This window comes from Electrophorus electricus, chromosome 26 (genome assembly GCF_013358815.1).
Source record: "Electrophorus electricus isolate fEleEle1 chromosome 26, fEleEle1.pri, whole genome shotgun sequence".
In the NCBI taxonomy this organism is placed as follows: domain Eukaryota; kingdom Metazoa; phylum Chordata; class Actinopteri; order Gymnotiformes; family Gymnotidae; genus Electrophorus; species Electrophorus electricus.
The window spans coordinates 3,942,501-3,952,500 of record NC_049560.1 but is presented as its reverse complement, the minus strand read 5'-3'; the positions used below and the strand labels follow the sequence as shown (position 1 = coordinate 3,952,500).

Below are 10,000 nucleotides of genomic sequence, written 5' to 3'. Positions count from 1 at the left end.
ACACACATCTTTGCTTAGCTACAATGAAGAAGGAGCATGCTTATATAAGCCACTGCTTCGCTGTGCGTGTGGGTGCAGGGAGGATTTGGGCACCAAAACTTGGCTAGGTTAGGACACGTTTACGTTTAAACATTGTCATAAACTTGAAGGTGAGAGACTTCTTGTATAACTTGTCTTAAGCATGTGGACACTATTTCATATGTGGTTTGGGATCTCAGAATTTGCCTAAAAACACTGGCTATGTATGATGTGTTAATGTGCATGACAGATAATAAATGTTAAATGGAAAATTTCAGTCACAAGGTTAACTATTTAGCAGGATACCGATGATAATAGAAAATTGGGATTTCACCATTCCATTCCATTCCATTCCATTCCAAACAAGCCGACTGACCTTTATGTGGTGTCTCGCTTTCTTTTGATCTCCTAAGTACAAGCAAGTGGAGCAGTACATGTCCTTCCACAAACTTCCAGCCGACTTCAGACAAAAGATCCATGATTACTACGAGCACAGGTACCAGGGCAAGATGTTTGACGAAGAGAGTATTTTGGAAGAGCTAAATGAACCACTGAGAGAGGTAAAGCTCTACAAGAATCATGATAAACTAATCAGGAAATCTAATTCACTACTATAAGTCATGTCTTTAGTCAAAGCATGGCCTTAGGCAGCACGTCTGGCTCAACAAAGATTCTTCACCACAGGAGATCGTCAACTTCAACTGCCGTAAGCTGGTAGCCTCCATGCCACTATTCGCAAATGCTGACCCGAACTTTGTGACAGCCATGTTGACAAAGCTCCGATTTGAGGTCTTCCAGCCAGGGGATTACATTATTCGGGAAGGAACTATTGGCAAGAAGATGTACTTCATTCAGCATGGAGTTGTGAGTGTTCTTACCAAAGGCAACATTGGCATGAAGCTATCTGATGGATCCTACTTTGGAGGTAAGGACAGAATACTGTTGGCATAAATTTGCAGGATTTCATATTTTTATTATTATTATTATTATTATTTTTGTTTAATTCTTGAAATAACTGAAATGGTCAGACTGTCCAGTTGGATAGCTTGAGGGGAAAGAGAAAGGAAGGGAAAATGACTGGAAGGCTGTACGTTTAGTGCTTGTGGTTTTAAGTCAAACACATTTGCAGAGGAAGGTGGATGTTCTTGGCCAAGTAAAAATAGAGCGTTGATAAAACCTCGAATGACACTAAATATTTTCACAACAATGCACGGCTCCCACCTCTGTTTTCTAACGAACGCTCTCAGAGAAAATGACGCTGACATTTAGCTCTGTGCTGCTTCAAGAGCCTGCTTGCCAGAACTGGTGTTGGTGATTCAGAAAACAGCTGAACCCATACGGCACAGTCTGAGGAGGAGGGGCAGAGTTCACCATAGATGTGCACATGCTAGGAGCCAAAAGAAGGCACTAGTGCCACGCGTTAATAAGGTCAATTAATAACATCTAATTAGTTGAGTTGCAAGGCGATGACAGTGCAATTTGTATCGCCGGCCGTGGAGGTTCCCATTTCAAACACCATTCGAGTATTAGGTAGTCGACTTTTTCAATGCATGACTGCGCAGGGCTTTATCAAGATTGCTAGCACAGTATTCCGTGGTTTTCCCTTAATGACACTGACTAGCCCATAGAGAGGCTTTTAAACAAAGCCATCTGATGGCATCATTTTCTCGTGGCCCATCCTGAAAGTCAAAACAGCAATATAAAATAGATTTAACTAAGGTGACGCATGAATTTAAAATGCATTATTTAACTCAGGGACAAGCCACACGTGCGTCCTGCACCAGAACAGCCTCACTTCACCATGCTCTGGTTAGGACGGGAAAGCCAAGGCTAGCTGGAGTGCCTCACGCACACATTAATCTCTACCTGAAGCAGATGTTCAGGGATCTACGTTAATACTCCCCCTCAACCAACATTTAGATTTCTTTCAACAGAATAAAGGGGTTTGCGGCAGTGTAAAGCACTTTAGCGAGCTCTCTGGCTCTATGTAGACATAATACTTCACACAAGGTGCTACATATATGCTTTGAGCAGGCTTAAGTGTTTTGATGGCACACGGTCCTCGACTTGACGTTACATGTGAAATGCCCCCCTTACGTTCATAAAATCCTTTGCAGTATGTGAACCTTCCAGGTAATAACAGTGGATGTTTCCTGCTATGCATTAAATGAGAAAACATTATAAACCCATACACACAGACCATTTCAGGAGGGTTTTATTCAAAGGCAGTTGGAAACCAAACATTTATTGAGCCCGACAGCCTGCACCACCATCAGCTTTTCTTCCCTAGCACAAAGATCTTTGTTAGTAACAGTAACAGTATCGGTATCAGTTCTAGTGGAGAGCAGCTGAGCCGGCACACGCTTTGAAGCCTGACCCCGTATCTTTCTGTCCAGATCCCACTTGTAAAGTGCTTTCTTGACTGTGCGATAATTGTACTGGCCCCTCCCAGCACCAGGCTGTCACCTCACTGACCTCGGCTCCTCTCCGGGAGCGCAGAGAGGGAAAAGGAGCCGGTCGGAGCAGGTCAACAGCACCACCAGAGTTCTGGATCTCCTCCCTGGGGCTTTGGGGCCACCACTGAGGTGGGCAGAAGAGGACGTTTTCATTAATGCACGGCAGTAAGAGCGGTCAAGCTGTTCGATGCCAGTGCCTGTGCAGAGCGGGCTGTCCAGCCTAGTCGTGAAACGTCGTCTCGTGTTCAGCTCGTCTGAAACTACAGAATGTTCAAAGCGATTCCTGCTCTGCCGTCTTACCATGCTGGAGAAATGACCCCATGTTATTTGCAGCGGATTTGGCCATCCAGTTTACGGCATAAAAGGGGACTATAATAAAGTGTTTCGGATCGCCTGCAGGCATGGGTGATCTGTACTTACCTCCAGTCATTGATTATCAGGAGCACATGTCCTGCCCCTCTGTGTCTGTCAGAGATTTGCCTCCTGACGCGCGGGAGACGCACCGCTAGCGTGCGAGCAGACACCTACTGTCGCCTCTACTCGCTGTCGGTGGACAACTTCAACGAGGTGCTGGAGGAGTACCCCATGATGAGGAGGGCCTTCGAGACAGTTGCTATCGACAGACTAGACAGGATCGGTAAGGACGGGTGGGGTTCTGTCTTTCTTCCTTCTGTATTCCTTTGCTTCCTCGCATCCACCCATTTATGTGTGTTTACACGTGACTCAAGAGGCCTAGCCAACACACCGCAAAAGGTCACATGGGAGGCGATTATTATTAGACCTTTGATTGTTAATCAGTGATAAGATTTAATTCAGTTACATCTGTGGCATTGCTTGCTTTTTTTTTTTTTTTACAATGGAAATCCAGTAGCGACAGTATGCAAACATTCAATTTGCTGAACGCTACGGGCCTCCATACTGTACTCCCTGCATCCGTTGTTGCTCTCCCAAGGTCAGTGTGCTGCTTGCTGATGTCACTCTGTCACATGACCACCTCAGATGTTTACACAGGGCCCACACAGCAGCTTCCCTCACCACTGTTGCCATGGCAGCCACATTCCATACATGATCAGCTCAGCCAGCGGATGGGTTTGGATTCCAGACACTGCAACAGCTCACTGCCATGTTAGACCTGCCTTTGGACATTTGGCATTAGACTCTAGTGGAGGTGTTAGCGAGATGTTGATAAACTGAGCTAAATAAAGGTTAGCTGTCTTCAAGCTTTCTCAGCAATGACGACGGGACACCAGCGTTCCCACTGGTCCCAACAGTAAGGCGATATTCGGAGAGGCGAACAAGCGGTCGTATTCCATAGGTACCGTTTGCCCTGTCGCTTTAAAAAGCAGCAACTTGGAGCCACACACTTGCTACAGAATGTGCCACTACATATTCAAGTTTACTTTAGCAAGACAGGAAGGTGGACGTGTGGCGGGACAGTGTCACCAGTGGAGGGGAGAGGCAGCCGGGTGAGTCGGAAGACGGGGCAGATGAGCGAGGCAGGAGGGAGACAGTCAGGCCCCTCACTGTGGGTGGTAGCCACGCTCTCTACCAACAGCAGAAGTCACGGACAGGCTATGGGTACATGCCCTCTGCCACTTCATTTCTGCAGCACAATGACTCCGCCAAAAATAGGAAAATATGGGTTCAGTTTTCTCCTGCTGCCCAGGGACGGGCTGCTGATGGAAACCATGTAGCAGGTGGTCGAGGCCTGAATATCCGTGATATTTGTACTGCAGAGTAATGAGCACACAGCTAAAAAGCCCCGAACTTCAAGAAAGACCAGGTTTGAATTTAGTTGTTGTACACACAGTGTGTTTGGAACTTAAATGCCATGGATAGAATAGGTTTGATCATTCACCGCAATTGAACGATTCCAGTAAAATTGTAATAATAGTGGGGTAAAGACCTCAAGCAGTTGTTACTAGCAGTGATAATAGGTAACACTCTTGCAATGCTTCCCATAAACTGAAATAACACAATTTCATAATTACACGCTGTGCCATGGCCAATCTGTGGTATATAATAAGTGTACCGCTAAAGGCAAAGATTGGTAATAAAATGATCCCTGTGCTTCTTTTCTCTCTCTCTTGCAGGCAAAAAGAACTCCATTCTGATGCACAAAGTCCAACATGACCTAAACTCTGGAGTGTTCAACAACCGTGAGAATGAGTTGATCCAGGAGATCGTGAAGTACGACCGGGAGATGGTGAAGCTGGTGGACCTCCAAAGGCCCCAGGCCATGTCCATGACTCCCTCCGTCCACGGGACCATGGTCCCAGCGTCCTGCCAGCCACCGACCAGCTCGGCCATTGCCAGTCTCCAGCAGGCTGTGGCCATGAGCTTCTGTCCCCAGATGGCGAATCCTCTGACGGTCCATGGAGGTCTCCAGTCTCCCCAGATGGTGCGCCGCTTTCAGGTGGTGCAGAACGTGTCAAGTCCTGGCACGCAGCAGATTCCTCCAGGCTCCCAGTTCTCCACGGCGGCTCTGGCCTCGGCTCTCGCCGGCACGCCCATGCAGAGCCCCTTGGCCGCCGGCAGCCGGACATTCCAGTACAACTCCAGCTCCTTGGGGGCGCCCTCGGGATCCCAGCTCTCCCTGGTGCAGCAGCACATCCCCAGCCCCACTTACAGAGCCGCAGGGCCCAAGAGCGCCATGACCCAGGACGCCCGAGCCCTCTCTGTCTCCCAGCCCTCTTTGCCCCAAGAGGGGGTACAGCCAGCTGCTCTGAGCCCGGCCCCTTCCACGCGAGTCTCCTCCACCTCCATTGGACCTGCTCAGAACCTCCCTCCCGCAGCCTTGAGACCCACGCTTCCTCCCAGGATGACGCTTCAGCACCAGATGTCAGTTGGAGCATTCCCGCCAGCCTCCCTCCCACAGATGAGGCCCATCCCGGACTCGGGACTACCCAAGAAGGATTCCGTAATTAGCCTTCCGGACACGGACCATCACATCAGATCTAGATTATCTTCTAATTTGTGATCTTGATGAAGCTGGGCAGGTTGCGGAGATGCCGGCCGGGTTTTAGAGTGATTCCGTTGTTCCACAGCATTTGGCCCCTTTTTGACAAAACGTGGATCTCACGCCGAGAACGTTTGTAATGCCTGGTGACATGAGGGCGTGACTAGCACCACCGGACAGCATCCTAATAATCATACAAAGTCTGTAAAATTGACGATTTAAACATCACTGAGATGTTTCTGTTGTACCCACAACCATAAACATCAATGTAGCTTCTTTCCACACAGTTTATCCTCTTTATAATTGCTTTCTTTATTGTGGTTGTACTCTCAAACACTGGGGCTGAAACTCTCCCCATCGTATACTGTAGTTCGAACAATGCACCGTAGGGTTGGGTGGGGTGGTGAGTCTTCACAAAAAAGAAAATGAACATCTTTACTCTTTATAACCTGACCATGTTATAACATCAGCAATATTAAAACTGCTACAGAAAGTGAGGGCAGAGCTGGTAGTGTAATTGACAATATGCACATTTTCACTGATAAGAAGAGCTTTGTTTTTTTTTATACCCTCCTTACCAAAGTTGGGCCCGAAACAGTGCTGTGCTGGATCTAAACAAATGAAACGACAAGCCAGCAGCAAATACAGTTTTATTGCCTTGACTTCTCCTAAGAAGCCATATACTTTGTGCAGGCCTGTGTGTGTCTGTGTGTGTGTTTTAAATATTCAATTAACTATTCACCCATATTTACAACCCATAATGATGAATTTATACCCCAAGTTATTATAAATTATTATATATGGAAAAAATAATATTAAAACACCCTGGGGTTAGCTACAGTGGAAACAAATTATATAAGGGAAGACTATTGCTAATAATGGTTTGTGAAACTGAAGAATACTGTAAATACATTTTTATTTATACATATTAGTGGCTGTAACACTTAATCAACACTAGCAGTGTCTGCAGCTTCCAAGTGTTTCAGACTCCCCTAGTGGATTTTCAGTGGTTCTCGCTGGCTAACTCTCATTCACTCATATACTTTCCATCCTAATGTGAAGAGAACGTAGCAGCGTCCAGATTGAGTCCCTACATTAACCCCAAACCTCCTGTGCTCCAAAACGTTGGGAAATGGCTCTGTGCCCAGTGAGTACATCGTATCTCAACAGGGCGCGCGGGGATACACATCGTGAACCACGTACGAGGGAATCGGCTCCCGGCAAATACATATTTTCTACGAAACGCACCAGGATGCGCAAGTGCACACGCACGCATCTGCTGTCCATCAGGCGGGTTCAGCGATTAACCAATCCGCCGTAGCTACGTAATGAGGAGACTTGGTCGCTTACTCCACGAAAAAGCCCTCATTGATTCTCCACGATCTTCTTAATCCCTGCCCTGTTTTACGATGGCTGACTGTAATCTCTTCTGTAGCCCCGTTCCCCCCTACTGCTTTTGCAATGTGTTGTTCAACCAGGCAAACTATCAGTAATTACACTGCTGGCGAAAGCCTATGACATGTAATACTTTCAAAGCATTGTGGGGGTGTCCTGACGGAGGGCTGCAGACGAACAATTTTTCCTCGCTTGCGACCTCTGAGAATGGCCAATATCTGAGACGTGGCTAAAATCAGCTTTAGGTTATTTGTACTATTTTTACAGGATGATTTTAATTAGGCTAAGAGGTCCTATTACTCAAACCTTTTAAAATAATTCCAATGTGCCCCCCTTGTGTGCAAAGGTTAAAGGTTAAGACTCAAATAGTTTTGCCGGTATCTTCTACTTCAGTCTGTGGTGACAGGCACCCAAAATCTCACAGAGGCCAAATGATCTTAATCTGCAGGAGAACAAGAACATCTGCTTTAGGAGACTTACGTCCTCAGCTCTTATCTAGTGTTACACTTTGCCAAATTCAAAGTAATATATGAAGCAATAAAAAATGATCATTGAGCATTTTACCCAAGGGAGGCAAAGGTGATTGTCTGAGTTGTTATTGTAAAGAATGTGTGCCACACGTTTTGCTATGCATTCAGGCTGGGGATATCTTCTGTTCTGTACTTTGAGTTCATCTTTGAATAAAGAAAGAACAAGCTTGTTGAGAGCTTCAAGTTTGTTTGTTTTTTCATTCTGGACCTTGACAACAGCTACCTAGTTACACTTAAAAATACTGATTTTTAATGTTTGCGTCTTTCTAATTAGAGTTTTTCGTGCTTACTCTAAATGTTTAATATTTGAAACATCTTTGCATGTATTGTCTTGCTACAGTACAACACGAGACATAGGATCACCTGACACCAGACAATCAGAGGGAGCACTGGCCTTCAAATCAGTGTATTCATTAATGGTAAATTAGACTCAGAGACAGTGAGAACATGCGTAATGAAAAACACTTAAAATGTTATGCTTGTGTGGATGTTGAGTGATGGCCAGAGAGGCTCATTCTTCTTCACACGGGGTGTTAGTGAGTGTTGTCACACGTTTACATTTACGGCATTTAGCAGACGCTCTTATCCAGAGCAACCAAGTCACACCAAGTCAGATGTTTGATTAGTGAACACACCTCTGACACTTGTGCAGTTTCTCAGCCACAGAAGACCCTTCCTACTTAGTCCATACAGCTTTTAAACACCGATACACGATCATTGTTCTGAATGTATCATTTTTAGTTGTAGCAGGTGTAGTTGAAGTAGCAGCTTGGAAGTACATGGAATTACAACTTCTTCATAAAGTACTTTAGGACTTTACAATCCAAAAATGCTATTGAACCTTCCATTGGTGAATGTTCCACCATGGTGTGAATCTGAATTTTAAAAATCTCTTGTTTGATTGATTGAATTCAAACTGAATATCTATTTTATGATCTGATTTTGACATTAATTTTGCTTAAACTGAAAATTCAAACTGTGGCGTCACAATACTTTCCGCAGATAAGGGACATCTTTAAAGAACTAATATGCATTCATAGTTCAGCATACATCTTATTAATATTTGAATACTACTAAAAAGCAGTTTAAATGAATTAGGTCTGTATTGTGTCAAGTTGCAGTCCTGCAACAATATATCTAGTGGCATCTCTGGGTGAGTGTATGAGCCCAAACACGGAGACATCCAGTTTAAACATTAAGTATGTTTCATACAATGATTGTGGTTTTTATCTTCTGCAGATAACATGACATCAGTTATTGCTTGGCCCTTCTTTACCTCAGAAGCAAGTTAGGATTGAGTTTTCATTACATTTTTTGCCACATGTAATCAATAGATTCAGGGACACTGGAATCCCGGTCAGATGTCCTATAATCAGCTAGAAATCAATAATCTGAGTGCATTAAAAGCAAGTACTAGGCACTATGATTCTTCTCAAACTAAGTACTTGGGTCTCTTTTACTTTGTTTTCAATCTGAATTCATAAAAGGAATAATTTTTCCATAAACGATTATGTGGCTAACGTAAAAAGCTAGTGGGGGCCAGCGAGCTCACTGTTAGCAGACCTAACCCTGCTGAGTGTGCACTGAGCATTGAGCTGAGCATTGAGCTGAGACAAGCCTGGACCCATGTTTCCACAGCAGCAGTGCTCGGATGGCCAGAGGTATTTCAGTGCTCGAGCAGCTTCCCCGGGTCCCTCCCCTGGGTCCTCAGACCAGTAAAAGGTTCCAGCGTGAAGCCCTAATTCCTCCCTTTTCTCTCCCTGCTTGCCTGGGCTCTGGGGCCCCCACATCCTTGTCTGGCTCCCTGCGGGGCTCTCAGCTCCAGTGTTGAGTGGCGCCGACGGTGAGGTGTCCCAGTGGCATGTGCCGGGGACGAGGGGGCGGCCCCGTGACGGGCTCCGGGCTACTGCCACCCGGCAAACCCTCCGCTGCTGCTCGCGAGGTCAGCCGGCCCCTGCTGAGAGGGGGCCACTCTCCGAGCACTGGGCAGGGAGATAGCCACTGATACCGTGTCCACTCACTAATCTCTGACAGGAGCTGCACTGACAGTGCTCAGTGGGCTCGAGCCAGGAGATAGTGCCCCGGTGTCAGAGCTCGTTGGCGCGGAACTGGGACTCGCGTGACTCCGACACGATGGCACGCGAGAGCCGCGGAGACGCTAACGCCGGCGTTCTCGACCGCCGGTGGCTCTGAGTGGGGGTCACACCTGAGGCAGCGCTATACCAGCGTGCGTAGGCCGGGGAAGGAGGACCGCACGTACCTGGGAGTTCTGAAAGCAAGCAGGAACGCGGAGGACAGCAGCGAGGCGTGGACAAGCAGCCAGATCTCAGCCCGGGTCAAGCACAGAACACGGCTCGGACCAAGCCCAAAAAATACAGACTTTATTATGTGTGGTGTAAGATGTGTATATACATTCTGACAAGGACTGAGTTCTGCAGATTTATTTACAGATTAACTCATGTTAGATGTAGCAATAAAAAAAAAAGTTCACAAAACGGGTTGATTCCAAGTGTCTGTTTAGTCCTCAGAAAGGAAGAGACTGACATCCTGAACCTGTACATCGGAGTCAAAGTGGGCGAGCAGCTGTCCCGAGGTGAGGTGGGCATGGAACACTGAGAGCCTCACCTGGGTGCTTAATCAGC

At 46.4% G+C, this 10,000-nt stretch overlaps 2 protein-coding genes across 2 annotated transcripts in view; one reads left to right on the top strand and one right to left on the bottom strand.

The window, feature by feature from the left end:
- hcn2b (hyperpolarization activated cyclic nucleotide-gated potassium channel 2b) overlaps window positions 1-7,528 on the top strand; it is a 26,997-nt gene extending 19,469 nt beyond the window's left edge. Inside the window, exons 5-8 of the mRNA XM_027008184.2 lie at window positions 432-578; window positions 703-943; window positions 2,947-3,111; window positions 4,568-7,528. Of these exons, the coding sequence (XP_026863985.2) occupies window positions 432-578; window positions 703-943; window positions 2,947-3,111; window positions 4,568-5,454 (1,440 nt within the window). The 3' untranslated portion in view covers window positions 5,455-7,528. The remainder of the gene's footprint in view (window positions 1-431; window positions 579-702; window positions 944-2,946; window positions 3,112-4,567) is intronic.
- A 2,189-nt stretch (window positions 7,529-9,717) lies between these two features.
- Window positions 9,718-10,000, bottom strand: part of polrmt (polymerase (RNA) mitochondrial (DNA directed)) — a 29,766-nt gene continuing 29,483 nt past the window's right edge. The window contains exon 21 of the mRNA XM_035523349.1: window positions 9,718-10,000. This exon is cut by the window's right edge and continues 321 nt beyond it. The gene's annotated coding sequence lies outside the window, so the exon portion shown is untranslated.